This window comes from Macrobrachium nipponense, chromosome 4 (genome assembly GCF_015104395.2).
Source record: "Macrobrachium nipponense isolate FS-2020 chromosome 4, ASM1510439v2, whole genome shotgun sequence".
NCBI classification, from domain to species: Eukaryota; Metazoa; Arthropoda; class Malacostraca; order Decapoda; family Palaemonidae; genus Macrobrachium; species Macrobrachium nipponense.
In genome coordinates, this window is record NC_061100.1 from 125,533,919 (window position 1) to 125,552,159 (window position 18,241).

Consider the following 18,241-nt stretch of genomic DNA (forward strand, 5'->3'; position numbering starts at 1 on the left):
TTTGGAATGCACAACAAAACAGTAACATATAAATCGGAAGGAACTGACTGCCATCCACTGGGGATTGCTGAAGTTCACGAACGAAGTTTGCAACAAAGTATAGTGGCGATACATTCGGACAGCACGACAGCGCTCTCGTACATAAGGAAACAAGGAGGGACACACTCATTTTCTCTTTGCGAGATAGCAAGGAACCTGCTGTTATGGATGAATTGGAATCATACTACATTAATTCCGAGGTTTGTTCAGGGAAAATTCATGTTATACTTCGCAGACGAAACTGAGCCGCAGGAGGCAAGTACTTCACACTGAATGGATAATTAACTCAGTGATATGCCTCAAATTGTGGAAACTCTGGGGGAAACCTATGATAGATCTGTTTGCCACAGCAAGTAAACCATCGTCTCCCCCTTTATTGTTCACAGCCCCGCCCCGGACATGAAAGCATGGTCGACAGATGCAATGCTTTTGGACTGGTCGAACAAGGACTTGTACGCTTTTCCTCCATTCAAGATGGTGAGAGAAGTCATCAACAAATTCAGAACACATCACAATGTATCGATGACTCTCATTGCTCCATTCTGGCCAGCGCAGGAATGGTTTCCAGAGCTTTTAGACCTTCTAGTGGATTGGCCAAGGTTACTTCCTCAGAGAACAGATCTATCAGACAACCCCACTTCAGGAGGTTCCATCAAGGACTATCCACTCTGTCCCTAACTGCTTACAGACTGTCCGACAACTCTTACGAGCGAAGGGGTTTTCAAGACAAGCGGCGAGAACTATTGCTCAGTGCAGAAGGGAATCTTCAAGTAAAGTCTACCAGGCAAAGTGGACTGTGTTGAGAGCGTGGTGTAAAGAGCATAATGTTTCATCTTCTAAAACAACTAAAACAGAAATAGCAGATTTTCTATTATATCTGAGAACAGATAGGAATCTGCGGTTTATGCATTAACCTTGGGGTTTTTGGTAAAAAACGTGATATAATGAGCAGGCAGATATTACCAAATGATTTTTACATGGGCACTTTTAGTTCTTTTACTTCATTTGCCTTGAAGACTAAGGAATGGAAGTGTCATTTGGAGGCCACAACCATGATTTGGACTCATGATTGGCAGGTTTGTATGAAAAATTTTTTGTTATAAAAGTAATTTTTTATGTGAGGGAGGTCACTAATTGGTTGAGGTAAGTAACAAAATTGTTTATAGATCTAGATTACTGTTGTAAAAAAAGATTATCAGCAATGTGTTATTGATCAGACATATACATTTTCTTTATCATCGGGTTAGTTTGTGACCATAAATACAAAGTGGAAGGGCAAATGAATGAACACACACACTTATATCCATATTTGTCGTCCTTTAGTTTTTTGTCCTTCTTTTACTTTGCTCTCACTTTTCCACTTACTGATTATAAGGTACATACCTGTAGTGGGTATGTTGGATTGTGAAGGCAAGCTTATTAAGAGTGTAAACAATGATCCAATCCTAAGTCTGGTCCTCATTCACTCTACTATATATATTTGTCTTTCCTCTTCTCATGTAGCTGTATGTTCAGTGTTTAGTAAATGTACAGTACTTAAATTATTTATTCGTGTTGGTCTGATCTACTTTAATAGTCTTCTGTCCGTATAAATATGCATCTTTGGCTTCCTTCCTGTGTCTTTGATCATTTATGTCATGGTCTTTTATTTTCTTAAATTTTTTAAAATGTACTCTTCTAGAAGAAATAACTTAATGTTGAAAATTTTTTAGATATGGTTTAAGGCCCTTTTTTTTTTTATAAAGGTTTTTCCTATCATTATTAGTTTCTTAGCTTTATTTTTTTTGTCAAATCTTTTATACTGTTGTTTCTTTCAGGATCTAAATAAAGCTCTTGCTCTGAAAGAGGAACTGATGAGCAAGATGAGTAACAATGACACGCAGTTTGTTGCCATGAAGATCCAGTATGAAAAAGAAAAGCAAGATCTTGAAAAACATGTAGATATTTTATCCAAAGAAAGAGATGAGCTTATGCAGCAACTTAAGGTGGCATCTAGTGGTTCAACAAGCAATAAGTAAGTTGATAGTCAAGGTTCTGGTTTTATCCCTATTTGAAGCTGATTTGGATTCCCCAGACTACTTGTTATACTATACCTATAAATCATAACTAGCTTTATTCTGTGTGAAATAGATCTAGTCACACTTGACTTGAAAGTAGGAGCCACCCCACTTATGCATGCCCAGCTTGCAGAATACTGCTTGGATGGTGTCTTTGCATTGAAGGATCTACACAACAGTGTTCTGTAGAAGTTATTGTTCTGTTTCATCCCATTCTTATGTTCCTATTCTTAATAAGTTCATTCGTATGTTTTTACAAGCTCACGATTATTGCTCCTGGAGCATGAGCATTCTCTTCTTGTATGCTTTTTAGTTTTTATTTTTCTGTTGGGTCTTTTACCCTTTGGCCTCGACAAGTTTCCCTCTTACACTTGTGGTTCACAGCACCTATGGATGTTTTCATATTGAGTGATCAATGTGGCGGGTCATGTGCTGTAAGTCGAGGCCTTCTAATTTATCTTTCTCCTCTTTGTGGCAATCATCCCTCATTTCTCTTGCATATATGATGTGTTTTTCTGGAAGAAGCTTTCTTTGTGCCTCAAGTGCCTGGTACTTGTACCGTGTAGGGTTATGTCCTCTGTTGTGGTATACCTTATTTATAGAAATATTTCTTGAGGTCATTGTATGCTCTGCTGTCTGTTGTAGTATATCTTTTTATTTTTCTCATCTAAGTTGTCATTATTTTCAAGGGTTCTGGTACTGTTACCCCCTTGATTGCAAAGCAGGCCAAGTATAAGTAATTGGTTCCTTGCCTGTAAATTATTTATTGTAAGTTGTATTTTTAACATAGATCTTTTACTTTTCACAATTGATCCCTGATCCTCTTTTCTTGCTGAGAGCAACCAGATTTGCCAAATCGCAGCACCTCTATACGGTAAACTTGCATCGCTGTTGTACTTCTCAGTTCCAGAGGTCCTTTATTACTCATGCCATCGGCCTGTGGAACAATCTCCCTGAGGATGGTGTGCAACTGGAACTTCAAAAGTTCAAGTGACAATGCGATGCATTACTACCGTAAAACAGTTTTTGTATTTGAGTAACTTACTTACATATGCATCTCTTTATTTCTTTATTAATTTATATTTTATTCTGTAGTAACTGATCTCTTCTTTCTGTATTTCCCATTACATTCTGTTATTTCTTTTATGAGACATAGCATTCCGCGAACCTTGGATTTCAAGTCAGTGGCCCCTGTGGGTTTTTTCATATGAAGAGGTTACGTTCTGGATAATAATACAGTAATTCCTTGATTATCTGGATATGAAACATGAATTTATCCAACAGCACTGGACCAGAGACCAAAGATTATATATAAATACATTGTAAAATATTTGAAAAAACTGCTGTCTGATGATTGGCAGTGCTGTGTGGCGTAAGGAAAATGTTGGTAACACTGCTTACACATGATGAGACAGAAAGGGTTTGGTGGATGTGGGAAGCCTGGAGAAGTTTCTAAGGTGGTGGGGAGGAGTCTTGAGATGGATGGGTACCATGGGAGGGAAGCAGCAATAAGGCTGTTTACAAGAACTTATACAGAAAAAGGGTTGTTTTGGAAGGTGGGTTGAGCAAGAAAGGAATTTTCTTGGCTAAAAGTGGGGTGGGAATGCAGTATGGGATGGGTGAAGAGGGGTAGACAGGTGTGTGACTTCATTAGGGCTTGTTTTGTATCATTTTATATATTTTTGCTTCTGCATTTTATTAAAGGATATCTTACGAGGTCAAAATGACACTCGATTAGACAAATGGAAAAAAAACTCCTAACTTGGTAACATGACCTACCTTTCATGCTTCCCTGTAAGAGTCGCCGTCTGAAGTGAGCTGAAAGTAAAATATCAAACTAGGCATATTCAAACTCCCACTATTACAAAAATATACTTTCTGTTTCCCAAAATAGCTAACATGAAAATGGAATAAAATGGGTTAAGAATAACTAAAACAAAAAAAAAAAGAAACATTAAACTATCAATTCTTCCCAAAATCATATTTAAGCAAGTACCCCACCCCCTTTATCTCTTTTCTGTCCCAAAAAAATTTCATTGCCTATCATGGGTTAAAACATGTCTAGTGAAATCCCATTTACCTATATGGTGACTTCGAATCCATCTTTTCTGATGGACCTCGAACGCCTCTTCCACGCCAAAACGCTACTCTCCACTTTGACAGTTTGTCGTCTTATGACTCTGTTAATTCACATACTAGAGATTGTCATTTTCCGTGACTTGCATGTATGAACGTACACCCACTAACTGATGTAGATGCACGTGTGCTACATACATGAAACTCGATAACTTTTCCTGTGATTAACTCATGTCTTTGGAATGCGTCACGAACTCAATTATGCACACGCATGTTTCCTATTTGTTTTCATCTCAGCATCCCCAAGAATCCAGCTTTTTGCATCTGTTTTCTAACAGGCAAAAGGAAGGTAAGGTTATCAACCCCACTAGTAAAGATATACTATATCTACAAGGGCCTTTAAGAGATATGTAAGAGTACTGTACTGTAACTTATTATGAAATACATAAACCTCAAAGCAAAATAAAGAGAGAGAGAGAGAGAGAGAGAGAGAGAGAGAGAGAGAGAGAGAGAGAGAGAGAGGATGAGAGAGAGAGAGAGACCTTACCTTACCTTACATCTTGCTTGGTTGGCCCCAAGTCCCTCAGTGTGAGGCACCTCTAATGTCTACCAGAGAATTACTAATGCATCTTCCGGTATATTTTGCATCCTCCAATCTTGGATGGTCTGGGATGCAGCTTAGATATTTGTGAGCTTATTCTTAAACACATCTACGCTCACTCTCACTCCTGATACAGTTACCATCCGTTACGACCTAGATCCGTTCCGACCAACAGGTCGTATGTCAGAATGGTCGTTAGTCGAAAATACCAGCCAAAATGGCCGACACGTGGATTATAAGTACTCGGTTAAAGTGGAAGATTATACTGTACTCGAGGACATATGATATGAATGTGTTTGCATTTTTAAGTAACTTTTTCTGTTTGAATAATATTATTGTGTATATACAAGCTGTTTATTTATCCATTTTTATGCCTTTTTAGTTTCACACTTTTATAATTTTTTATCATATATTTCTGTTGAATAATATTACTGTACATATGTATATACAGCTGTTTATTTATAATTTTTATGCCTTTTAGTTTCACTTTTATCATACTTTTTCTGTTGAATAATATACGTTGTACTATACGTACAAGCTGTTTATGTATTTATCATTTTATAGCCTTTTAGTTTCACTTTTATCATTTTATCATAGAGATATTTTTAATATTATACTGTAGGTGCAATGTATTTAGCTTTTTTTTTCAGTTGCTTAGTTGATATACTACGTACATACATCTTAATATAATATGGTTTTAGAAATAAAATATTTATTACTGCAGTTGAATTTATTATACAAAAATACAAATGAAGATCAAAACAAATAACGAAAATAGAAAAGTTACAGGGTTCAAAAATAGAAACATACAGTACTGTAGTACAAAATAGAAAATACATATGCATGTAAAAAAATAAGCCAAAACAGAACACTCAAAATTAATGTTCACTGGTGCTTGGTTCGACGTCATCACACTTTCTTCATACGCACGGTCGAAAGAAAGATCAGCTGTTAGTCAGGCGAGGCAGGGGATGGGGAAGGGTGGTTACTGCGCTGGCCGATGTAGGGGAGGGGGTGGCTTCGATGCTGGATGAGGCGGGCTTTTGTGTTCGTTTGACAAACATGCTAAGTGTCGTTTGGATCTTCTGCTTTTTCTTTTCATCGTAGATTTCTTTGTATGGCCTCATTACTTCTTGCATAGATCTCTCTATCCGGGCAAACCGTTTTCAACATTTGGATCCATTCCTTCCAATTTATGCAGCATTGTATTAAGCATTTGTATGGCTTCCGATAATCCCTTTACAGTAAACTTTCGTTCGGGCTCCTCCTCTTCTACAACTTCCTTTTCTTCCTCTCTTCTTTCTTCTTCAGCTTTCCTTTCTTCTTCTATTGCTAACAGTTCTTCATTTGTTAATTCCTCAGGTTCTTCACTTATCAGTTCTTCAATTTCTTCTTCATCACATCCTAACTCAAGTTGCTTTGCCAAGCTAACAATTTTTCCTCGGACCTTGCTTAATTCCTCTTCGTTATCGAAGCCAACAAAATATCTGAGGAAGCGTTTGCAGCAGTGTTTCCAAAATACCACTCATACATTTTTCTGTCACCAAATCCCAAGCTTTAGCGACATGCTTGATACAATGGTAAATGTTGTATGATTTCCAATAATCCCGCAAAGTCAGCTCAGGGTTTTCATCCATAGCTTCGATGGCTTGGTCAAAGGAAATTCTTACGTAGTGCGCCTTGAACGTAGAAATTGCACCCTGGTCCATGGGTTGGATTAGGGGGTGGTATTAGGGGGAAGGAAGACAACGCGCACGTTAGATGAAGATCATCCAAGTGCGTCGGGTGGTCCAGGCGCATTGTCAAGCACTAATAAAATCTTAAACGGAATGCCCTGGGATGCTGCTGCCGGCGCCGTCGTAACTGTCATACCGCGCCGCACGCACTACGCTACCGCGCTGCCAAACAGTAAAACGCCGCCAAATAAATAAAAAAATAGACCCCTGTCGGACACTGTCGTAAGTACGGGTGGACGTAACTCGCCGCAGGTCGTAACTCGGATGGTAACTGTATATTCCTCAGATGAGCTGGCAACATATTGAATAGACGCTGCATTGTTGATGCTGGTGGCGTAGTGGATTAATGTCCTGTGTACTTTACTTAGTTTTCCTGGTATAGTTTTGGGCACTATTAATCTACCTCTGCTTGCTCTTTCTGATATTTTTAGCTCCATGATGTTTTCGGCAATTCCTTCTATATGTTTCCATGCCTGAATTTTCATGTAGTGTTCTCTTCTTTCTAGACTATATAATTTTAAAAATTGTAGTCTTTCCCAGTAGTCAAGATCCTTAAAGCATAATTATGTGTTCAGCTTTTCTGGTTTTGAAGTGCTGTAACAACATTCCCATTTTTGCTTTTCATTTTACCAATAGAATTGCTATTTGATCATTGCATAACATGTTCCTATTCAACATCGCATCAAGGTCTTTAACTGCTTCCTTGTTAGTGATTATTGATTCAAATTTATCAGAGTTAAATACCATCCTATTTACCTCTGCCCATTCATATACTTTGTTAAGGTCTCTTTGTAGCGCATTTTTATCTTCATCACAAGTAATTTCTCTACTTATTCTTGTGTCATCGACGAAACTACTCACTACCAAGTCCTTAACATTACTGTCTATGTCTGCAGTCATAATAACGAACAGCAAAGCAGCTAGCACCGTACCTTGTGGCACACCGAATATTACCTTAGCTTCATCCAATTTCTCATCGTTTGCAATAACTATCTGTTTTCTGTTGTGTAAAAATTCTTTTATCCATCTTCCTACTTTGTCAACTATATTGCTTTCTAATGTTCTTCACTAATATATTATGGTCTACCTTGTCAAAAGCTTTTGCAAAGTCAAGATAAACCACATCTGTTTCTTTTCCGTTTTTCATATTTTTATATATGTTCTCACGGTGGGTTTGTGTACTTTTTCCGGGTACAATACCATGTTGTCCTATATTAAACAAATTATTTTTTATTAAATGTTTCATAATATTTTTCTTCATTACCCTTTCATACACTTTCATAATATGTGATGTTAGACTCACAAGCCTATGATTACTTGCCTCTAATCTTGATCCACTTTTATAAGTAAGGGTAATTTATGCTGATTTATGCTCATCATAAATCTTGCCTGTATATACTTTGCCTTAATAATATTGCAAGGGGCTTTGTGATAGAATGAACTAATTTCTTTAACAAAATAGCAGACACACCATCAGGCCCAGCTGCTGATCCATTTTTAATTTCATTAATAGCCTGCACAATGTCGGCTTCATTAATATCTATGTCTGATAAATATTCGCTATTTCCATCCCTTATTTCCGTATCATTATCTTCATTATCATTCTAGGCATAAATTTTCTTTTATATCTTTCTGCCAATATGGTGCATATTTCCTTTTTTTTTCATTCTTTAATCTCCTTTCATTTCTTAGAGGAACTATTTCTATTCTTCTTTTATTCATCTTTTTGCATATGAGTACAGTAGTTTGTGGTTTTGCTTGATATTTACTTGGGTTATTGCTTCCAGCCCCTTCCAAGTCCCGTTTTTAATTTTCTTCTAATTGTATAATCTTTTGTTCTGCATTTTCTATCTTACTTTTTAGTTCCATCACTTTCCATGCATTCTTTTATTTTGCAAGACCTTTTTTCCACTTTCTGATTTTCTGGAACAAGATCCTTCTGTCTCTTGGTATGCATGACTGATGTTTACTTTTCTTCTTCGGCATATGTTTATCCACTATTTTCTCAAATATTTTATCCCAAACTTTGTTTAATTCTTCATTTATTTCTGACCATTTTCTATTTTTACTGTAGAAATTGTATTTTCCATATCCTTCCCACTTTTTCATCTTTCTTATCTCTGATTTCACTTGCTTTGGAATGGACTGTTAATTCTATGACAGTATGGTCTGAAATACTCGCATTATAAACTATTATTTCTTTAACATAATTCACCTCTTTCAAAAATACTAGGTCTAAAGTATTTTCTTTTCTTGTTGGCAGGTGATTTATTTGTTGAATGTTGTATTCTAGTAGCACATCTAATAGCTTTTCAAATTGCCTCTTATTATCTGCACTACTATTACTCTCTTTTTAATATGTATAAATACAACCACAATCTCCTATTCATTCTTTCCAATCTATGAAAGGAAAGTTAAAGTCTCCGGATAGGAGAATAGTCCAGTCTTTGTGATTTCTACATATATCATCTAATTTTTCTATTATTGTGTCGAACTCTTTAGTATTAGGGGGTCTATATATAACTATTTTCATTAATTTTTCAGATTCAAATTCTACCGCTATTAGTTCACATTCTGAGTTACTATATTTCTCATATATTTTTCCTTGTTTTATGTCTTTCCCATATATCGTGGTTCCCCCTTGATTCCTGTTTTTTCTATCTGATCTAATAGTTTGGAACCCCTTTATTTGATCATCACTACCAGTCTCTTGGGATACCAGTTTTCACTTATATTCATTATATCTATTTTCTTTTAAATTTGGATTAGTTCTTCTAAGAACTCTATTTTTCTTTTTGAGTTACTCGTAACTAAACCCTGCACATTTATCACTATGATGGTTTGTGTGTTATCCCCTTCATTTAATAAGGGTAATAATAAGGATATTCCCATGTCTCTTTCCTGTTCTGGTATGTTCTTTTCTTCATTTCCAGAAATTCTGACATTAAAAAAATTGAACTTTTCCAATATATTTGATCTTCCTTCAATCTAATTATTCATTTTGTTTCATGACTTGAAACTTACCGTCAGATATATAATATATAGCTGTATTTTCTGAAGTCCGACAGAATTTTAAAAACTTTACCACCAGCATCCAAACAGACGCAAGTGGTCGGCCAGGTGGTTAGTAAACACCATTCACCCGCCGCTGGGAGGCGGGTATCAGGAACCATTCCCATTTTCTATTTATAATTTTTCTGTCGCCGGTGCTGGAAACACCTGTTTCCAGTACCTCCGTCTTAGATTTTGGAAACTTCATTGCCGCTAAGTATCCTAATTGTCTTTTAATTTATTTACTTGGATTTGTGGCTAGGCATACGCTATCTTAAATTGATTTGAATTTGATTCATTTTTGCATAAGATATCTGAATCTAGTTAGGCTAGTTTCAGAGAGGGTGTTGGTCCTGCAAAGATTAGGGTTTGGGCTAACACCGAAAGCTTCGGTAGATCCGCATTGGTATGATGACGAGGGGGTATGAGTCTTGCTTCTTTGTTGAGATTTGTCATGTAAGGAGTGTGAGACTTTGTCTAATTCCGTAAGGAAGACGTATGATTCGTTTCTACGCAATTAATCAGTAAACATGTCTAATTCCGTAGGAAAACGTATGATTCGATGTACGCAATTAATCAGTAAACAAAAGTCAGGGTAGTGAACCTGCTAACCTTCCTGTAGACTCTTTTTTTTTTTTCTTTTTTTTTTTTTTTTTTTTTTTTTTTTTTTTTTTTTTTTTTTGCGCCTAACCCTGTAGTAGGGCCTACGGGTTATGAATATGTCTGCGAGAGGTGATCGCTCTACTTCATTGTTGTGAAGAGTGCTACTTCTGTTATTGTTTCTCATAACCCTGTAATGTTGCCTTCGGGCCCTAAACAGTGGTCTGTAGAGATTATTGCCCTTTCTCTAATACTCTTTCGATTCGTATCTTAGAATCGAAAGTGCTTGCTTTAGAGAGCAATAGTGAAGTGGCTAAGTGCAGTGACAGTGCCCCTTGTGTAGTGGAGGGTGCGTCAGATCGGCCTTATTTTTTCGCTCTAGGCCGGGACCTCTGCCTGACTCCCAGGACCCGGGGAGAGAGCATGTCAAAAGCCGAAGGAGGGTTACGAGGAACCCCCACCGATCTGGCGTGCCTTCGGCAGTTTCTGATGAAAATCCCCAGACTGCCTAAGTGCGTGCACGTGCACGAATCCTGAAGGATTGCTTCTCGTCCTCCGAAGCGTCCTCCCCACGCAGGGGTTAGAGTTTTCGGAAGCTTTATAGAAGAGGACGCTTCACGTCCTCTCTCTCTCTCGTTATGCGTTCCAGTGAGAAGTAAGAAGGCGAACATCGCCGTGATCACCGAGAAATATGAAAAGAAGTCTTAGTAGCAGGACGCTTTTGAGACGCGGACGTCCGAGGCTTTGTTTACTGTGAGAAATAAGAAAAGGCGTTTCCTCCGCCCCTCGTATTCTCACACGATCACCCTTCTCCTGAGATTGTTTCGTGCAGTCGGATTTCTCTCCGAGAATGTATCTCGCTTTTCCCTGAAGGCAGTTTCTCTCGCTTGTTTTGACGCCTGTCAGGAGCGTGACACTTTTCTGCACGCTTCTTTTGACGCTCGGCTTGGACGGGACGTTCGGATGGACACCAGGCGCGCGCGGGTGCACAGACAAGCGCACACCAGTGGACGCCGAGCGCGACGCCAGTTGGTATACCGAGCGCCAGCGCCGTGAACGCCGAGGGCGTGCCTCGCTGCTCGCCAGTGGACGCCAAGCGCGCGTGCCAGCGCAACGCCAGGTGTCTCCGCCTGGCTAATGAACGTTTCTGTTGAATTCTTCAAGCTCTTGTTTACGATTGGGTTGGGCCTCAAGAATTTTTACCTCTACCTTCGGTGATACCTTATACCTCACATGCAAAGAATGTGAAGTAAGCAGTGCTTCGGAGGAAGCTTAAAGTGAACAGACAACTTCGTCTTCGAAACCCAGCAAGACCTCGGGTTTTCGTGAATTCAAGAGGTCTCTGTCAATATTATATTGCTTTTTCGCAAAGGTGGGGATGGAGTTAAGGAAAGCTCAAGGGAAGATCTCGTTTTTCTCTACCGCAGTCAAGACTTTGCGATAAGGCAGTTACGGGTTATGTAAAGGCTCGATGTCCTGCACGTCAGGACTCTCGGCAACGTTCAGTAGGATTCTTGCAAAGGCACTCATCATCAAAAGGACGCTCTTCAGGAAAAGCGCAAGACAGGACTTCCTTTGCCATACTGCCAATAAATTTTAAGCTTTAGCAGGCATTAGTTTGTGATACGGGAGAGGAAGCTGGTTGGAGAGTTTCTTCCTCTTCCCAGGATAATTTTGCAAGCTTTTTTAGCCCATCTGTAAGGGTTTTTCACGATGATAGATTTTGTTAGTTTCTAGTCGGGACTACGCTGCCGAATTGAACATCGTCGTTCTACCTGCCGTAAGCCCAGTCTCTTAACAGGATTCTTGCCCCTTCCTCGTTTGAGACGGGAATCGGAAAAATAAAATGCTCGACTTCCTGGATTATGTTTTGTCAATTCAGTGACTTTCCCCCATTGACAATATACTATCTCTTTGTCCCGTAAATGGGTTAGTTCTCATTGACAAACATCTCATTAACTTGATATTGCGTAAGCGAGTAAGCTCTTATTGACAAGATTCGGAAGAGCTCTCATTCGTCATTCGCTGACTCGTACAAGAAATAGACTTGTAGACTACGTCAATGAACGCTTATGTCCAATAACATAAGAAGCTTGAGCTGACTGCTTCGATTCTCTTAAGTTTTGTTCATGAAACTTGCCTGACAGATTAGGTATGTAGCTGTATTTCCGAATTCAGCTATATATATGTCTGCCAGGTAAGTATGAACAAACTTTATTGTGATATAATTTCATATTTTGCCTTGCGTTATTTTACTTCTGGTTGGTTCAAGTCATATACGCTTGCTGTAGTTACCTCTTCGGATGGCAACCGAGAGGTCTATTGTCTATTTTAAGGACATTTAATCGTACTCCTGCAGCCTTCCAGGAGTTTCCGATTTTTCTTTTACCGTTGTTTGGTAGTGTTCTGACGACACAAACGCATCTATATATTTAGCGTTTTCTGTTTCACTTAAATATACCAGCTTGAGAGTCTTTCTGCTAAAATAAAATAACGGACCTATTTCTTCGTAGAATAGGGTAGCTGGCAACCCAGACATAAAGTTAAGAGACGACGTTCGTAAGCTGCTGGCTGCTGCTGTCACGCTGTGTCTGTCCTCCAGTCCAACCGAGCCGCCAGTAACAGATCGTGCGCTGTCATGCGCGGTAGGTTACGTCTCTCTCTCCTGCGGGATTGACTGACTAACCGTATCTCTGTGCTGGCGGTTACGTCTCTCCTGCGGGATTGACTGACTAACTGTATCTCTGTCCTACAATCACGGACTTTAGCCTAAGATTGAGGGGATTTCTTACGTGAATGAATAAACGTTGCATTCGTTTTGCCTACTATGTTCAACAGAGTATCTCTTAATCCTTTCGGTGCTCGTTACCGCACGGTATAGAACTACGAGTCTACCGCAACATTGCACTTTTATATGCTCTCCTGCTTAGGCAAAGCGCAGCCTTATTAGGGAAGTAAGCATACTCAGGGAGGGACCATTTCCTTCCCGAAGAAGTTTGTTTCCCCTAATAGACTGCAATTCAGACCACAGTTTTTTTCCCTACCGGGAAACTGAAATATTATTCAAGATCTAGGAATGATTCTGACATCTCTCAGTGCGTCTGTCACCTGAGGTGATAGAAAGAAGGTGCCGGACATCTGGATAGGGTTTCAGATGTCCTGGATCTTAATCTGAAAGAAGTAAAAGCGATTCGGTAGTCCCTCCAGTCCTCGAAACGAGTTTTCGGGAACCAGTGGTCCGATCAACTCTGATATTCCACAGCTCTCTCATATCTTAAGAAGTATCTTCTCTCGGTCCCTGTTCGAGTTTACGAGAAAGAGCCTATTATAACAACAGGTGTAGAATGTAATGATCCTCTAGAGGTTCGTTACAGGATTGCAAAAGTCCGTACGAATCGTCTCGATCGACGGCAGCAACTATTGACTTCCGAGTGGAATCTTTCTTTAGAAGTAAGTTGAGAGTTGTGGAGACTTTAGGGACGCCCTTTCATTCTTCTCTTCGATATGTTGAGGACGAAGAGGCTTCTTCTTCTCTGCTCCCTTATTCTCGATCCGGGATCGGTACCATTAAACGCCATCCTATGATATTGAACGGGGATGGATGTTTAGTCTCTTTTCCCTTTTTCAATCGCTTAGGAAATGTAATAAGAGGATTTATGACGTCACAGGGAGCGACAATAACGCTGATCGCCCCATGTTGGCCTTCAGGATCCTGGATTCACAGAGGTCATATACTTCCTAGTTCACTTTCCAAGGACCTTTTCAGAGAGAGTCGGTCTACTCTAACTCGAAAGGTACCTATAACCTCTCTGCTCTGAGTCTTGACTACGTTCAGACTATCGAGATGTTGACAGGAATAAGATTACCGTCTTCCATTTCCGTCTGAAGAATGGGATAAGCTGGCAGTCACAACTATTAAAGAATAACGCAAATAAATGTTTGTTGACGGCCTTTGGGCTCAGAGATTTGCGTCTGTCAACAACAAAGCCCTTCACGATCTTTGAGTTCTGAGGAATCTCGAAACTCGCTCACCATCTACTTTTTGTCTCACCTGTTTTCTCGGAGTCAGACACTCGTGCGAGATCAGGCGACATATAGTAGCCCTGAGTTTCTTGTTGACGAAGTCGGTTGCATTTATACACCCCCGATGATCGTGTAACATGAGACCAGGTGGGACTGTCAGGCATTCTTCCTTCGGGACTGAATCGCCTTTTTGCTCCTCGCTCCTTTCTCCTGGCACCTGAAGCTCGAGTCAGGAGTGATTCGCTGACGACGTTGGGTTGCAATTGATACACCCCCCCCCCAAGGTTTGCTTAGATTGAATCGCCCAGGCAGTCCAGACACTCATCCTTCAGCGAAGAATAGTGCCTTATGGTCTTCAGGGTACAGCCTTGCTGCTCCTTGATTCGTCTGACTGGTCAACTGGTCGGGTCACCTGACTTTAGTTACAGACGGACTGGCTGTGCATGTCCAGATCGAAGCTTTCAATATGGAACTTAGACATAGTCTGAAGTTCTTGATGTCAAAGCATTCGAACCTCTCCTACCTGTTAACTTCTTGCATGTGATCAGGAAGGCCTTCTTCTAACCACCCTAGATACGACAAAGAGGATTAGTGAGATTTTAAGCCATCGTCACAAGTTTTGGCTTTAGAGAACACAAGGCGGTGTGCCTTCCGTTGTGGCCTAAGAATGGAAACCCGTTTTGTCCTTGGGCCAGGAGCTTGGAAGCAAGGATGGCACAAGTTAGTGGGCAGGAGCCAGAGAGAGTCCTGTGCCCTGTCGGGTCTCTCAAGTTTTATCTACATAAAACTCAAGAAAGTCGAAGTCATTCGGGCAATCTGCAGTGTTCCCGAAAGAAAAAGACCAGACTTGCGCCCGATATCGAAGAACACCCTGGCTTTAGTGTTAAGGAGTTCTTTCAAAAATGCTCCTTCATTGTGTTTGCACAAAGATTTGAAATCTTTTTATCTGAATGCTCACGAGGTGAGGGCGCGGCCTCGGAAGCATTTCAACAGAGCATGGCACTCGGCAACAATCCTGAGTACCATGTTTTTAGCGAAGCAACTCTGTGTTCACTTCACACTCCCTGCGAGATGAAGATGGCATATGAGATCTGCTGCTCGCTAGGGCCATACGTGTCTGCAGACACAATCTTGGGGGCAAGAAGTACCACTCATCCTATCCTGTAGAAAAATGGTTAGGAAGAGCTCTTAATTTAGTTGTTGAGTGGCCGACAACGGCGACTTCTTAACTCTTAAGCCTTAGTTAACACACCTTAACTTTGGCTAGGTTGGTCAGGTGGTGATATATATATTTATATATCACCATATTTATTTTACTTCTTAGCCCTCATGGTATGGTCAATATGGTCTAGTACATTGTGGTCACGCCCCCGTTGACAGATCATCTGGAGTGCACCAGCTTTATAGGTCTCTACCTCGCTGGCAACTCTAGTAAAGCAGAAGCAGACTTGGGTGACAGTAATCACGAAGTCAGCTATGCTAACAGGTGGAACCAAGATGTAAATCATCTGCATGCATTTGTTTCCCAAAATCCTTCTATTCTGTCCCTTCCCACCTCCAAAGGTGGGATTCAGCTATATATATATCTGACAGGTAAGTTTCATGAACAAAATGATATTGTTATGATACAATAAAGTTTGTTCATACTTACCTGGCAGATATATAGAATCAGTACCCACCCACCTCCCCTCAGGGTGGGGACAGTGGGAAATAAAAATTATGAATAGAAAATGGGAATGGTCCTGATACCCGCCTCCCAGCGGTCGGGAATGGGTACTAACCCACCTGGCCGGACCACTGCGTGTGTTGGAAGTTTTTAAATTCTGTCGGACTTCAGAAAATACAGCTATATATATATCTGCCAGGTAAGTATGAACAAACTTTATTGTATCATAACAATATCATTTTGTGTATGAATCTGCAATTTTCTCCGCATCTGCACCATCCCCTTGCATCTTATATACAGTTCTTGTTTCTTGTATTTTACGTTGGGTAAAATGAAAAACATTGTAGGTTTAACCTACTGTAGTGTGTGTATGACAGGAATAAATGGGGTTTGCTTTAAGTATTCATAGAATATATTTTTTCAAATTAAGGGAAATAAGGTAGATAATTGCCTTTTAAATAAAGTTTTTTGTTTAAAGTTTTAGTGTTTATGGTTATGTGGTATTGACAAGGTAAGAGGAGAGAGAGTACAGAGTTGCCTTTGAACACCCAAGAATTTTTTTTTTTACTTACCCTTATCTAGATATCACCCTTATCCAACAGGGCCTGGACTCTATTAATCTGGATTATTGAGGGATTATTACTTAATAATAATGATGATGTTTTTACATAAGTCTTTATACAAATATGTTTATCAAAATCTTGTGGCATTCTTCCCCTTCCCTCTTTCAAATGGAGGTTGGCACCCAGAAGAGTGGTTAATTGGTTAGCAGACTTTGGATTGTGAGTTTGGTTTGTTCTAAAGAACTTTTTTCCAAATCTTCAGTCAATGTGGTTTTTGTCTTTTTCATGTGAAATAAAGCTAATTAATAATGGATTGTATAAAAAAACTTAATCTCATATGGTATATGTAAAATTATATATTTTTTAGATAAATAATTTTTACCATTTTTTAGACATTTTATACATTTAGATATTTTATATACACAAATGTCACGTGTCAGTAGAATGCAAAAGGTTTTAAAGGTTGGTTTTCATGTTAGTGTGCTCAGCCTTCTGTTTAACATACTGGTCCTTGACAGAAAATTGTTTTTCACATACGACTATTCTTATTTGTGTGACTATATAAGAAGTAACTGCTGCACCAGAAATGATTTGACTTTCAGAGGTTGGCTACAGAGTTAGGGAAATGTTTTTTTTCGTATTTTTGCAGAATTGCAGAAACAGCGTCGAAAGAGAGTGCAAGAATTAGAGGGTCAGATTTTGGGTTTAAAAAAGAAGCAAAAGGAGCAAGATAAACTCCTACGCATGAAAGAGCAGTCAGAGCAAAAAGTTGCAAAATTAAACTCTGAAATCCAGGTAAGAAATTAAGTTGTAAAATGCAGTAAGAAAGCTTGTGGTAATTGTTCTAATTCATTATTTTTTGTGTAACCAGACTTGAATTGAGAACTGAATTTTTATGATTTAAAGTTTTTATACAGGATGTGATAACTTTTCTGCCATTTCTTAATTTTGGGATTATTAGCTATGCTTTTTATAACACTAAATCATCTATCAAGGCGGCACCCTAGTCTAGATTTAGCGGAAATTTGCCTATAAATTCCAGTCAACTCTTATTTATTACCTCCAATTTCTTTCAATTTTATTCTGTGAATAACCCATCATCATCAGATTGCACAGAAAACTCTAATCTAATTTTTGAATGCATTATGAGAACTAAAATTGAACGGCTGAAACATTCATATTTTATCTGTATCTGTATGGCCTTGTTTCTGAATTTGCTTTAAAATTCTGGTAAAATTTTATTTTCTGCAATTTCTCTCTATTACATTTTGTGACAAAAATCTTCATCCTCAATGTGCGTAAATAACACATCTTCATTTCTTGGTCATGGAGTGAAACTGGAACTGATAATGCACATATTTTCAGTACATAGATCTGCAGATATCAGCTGAAAATGCTGGTAAAAGTCTATTTCCTCAAATTTCCTTGTTTTATTTTATGCCTAAATTTTAATTCTCAGAGTATATGAATAACACTGACCTTCATTTTTTGGGTGAAAGAGTGTGTGACTTGAAACACTGACAAATTCATTAAAAATTTGTCATGTTTTACTGTTCATCAACCTGTAGAAATTCACCTGAAAATTCTGGTAAAATTTTGTTTCATTTGTTTTCATTCTACTTTGCTTTATGGTTAAATCCTCATCTTCAGGGAGTGTAAATATTACTAATCTTTATTTTAGAGACATAAAGAACTGAAATTGAAACACTGAACGGTTGACATTTTATTTGTTTGTGGACCTGTGGAAACTTCCATGAAAATTTTGGTAAATATTTTTTTTCTTGAGTTTCTTTCTTTTATTCTGCGAGGTAAAAATAATTCTAGTCCTA

General features: G+C 38.9%; 1 protein-coding gene across 1 annotated transcript in view; it reads left to right on the forward strand.

The window, feature by feature from the left end:
* LOC135211133 (chromosome-associated kinesin KIF4A-like) overlaps positions 1 to 18,241 on the forward strand; it is a 214,569-nt gene that overhangs the window by 119,741 nt on the left and 76,587 nt on the right. The window contains 3 exon segments of the mRNA XM_064244278.1: positions 1,857 to 2,034; positions 10,141 to 10,158; positions 17,062 to 17,207. Coding sequence (XP_064100348.1) covers positions 1,857 to 2,034; positions 10,141 to 10,158; positions 17,062 to 17,207 — 342 coding nt within the window.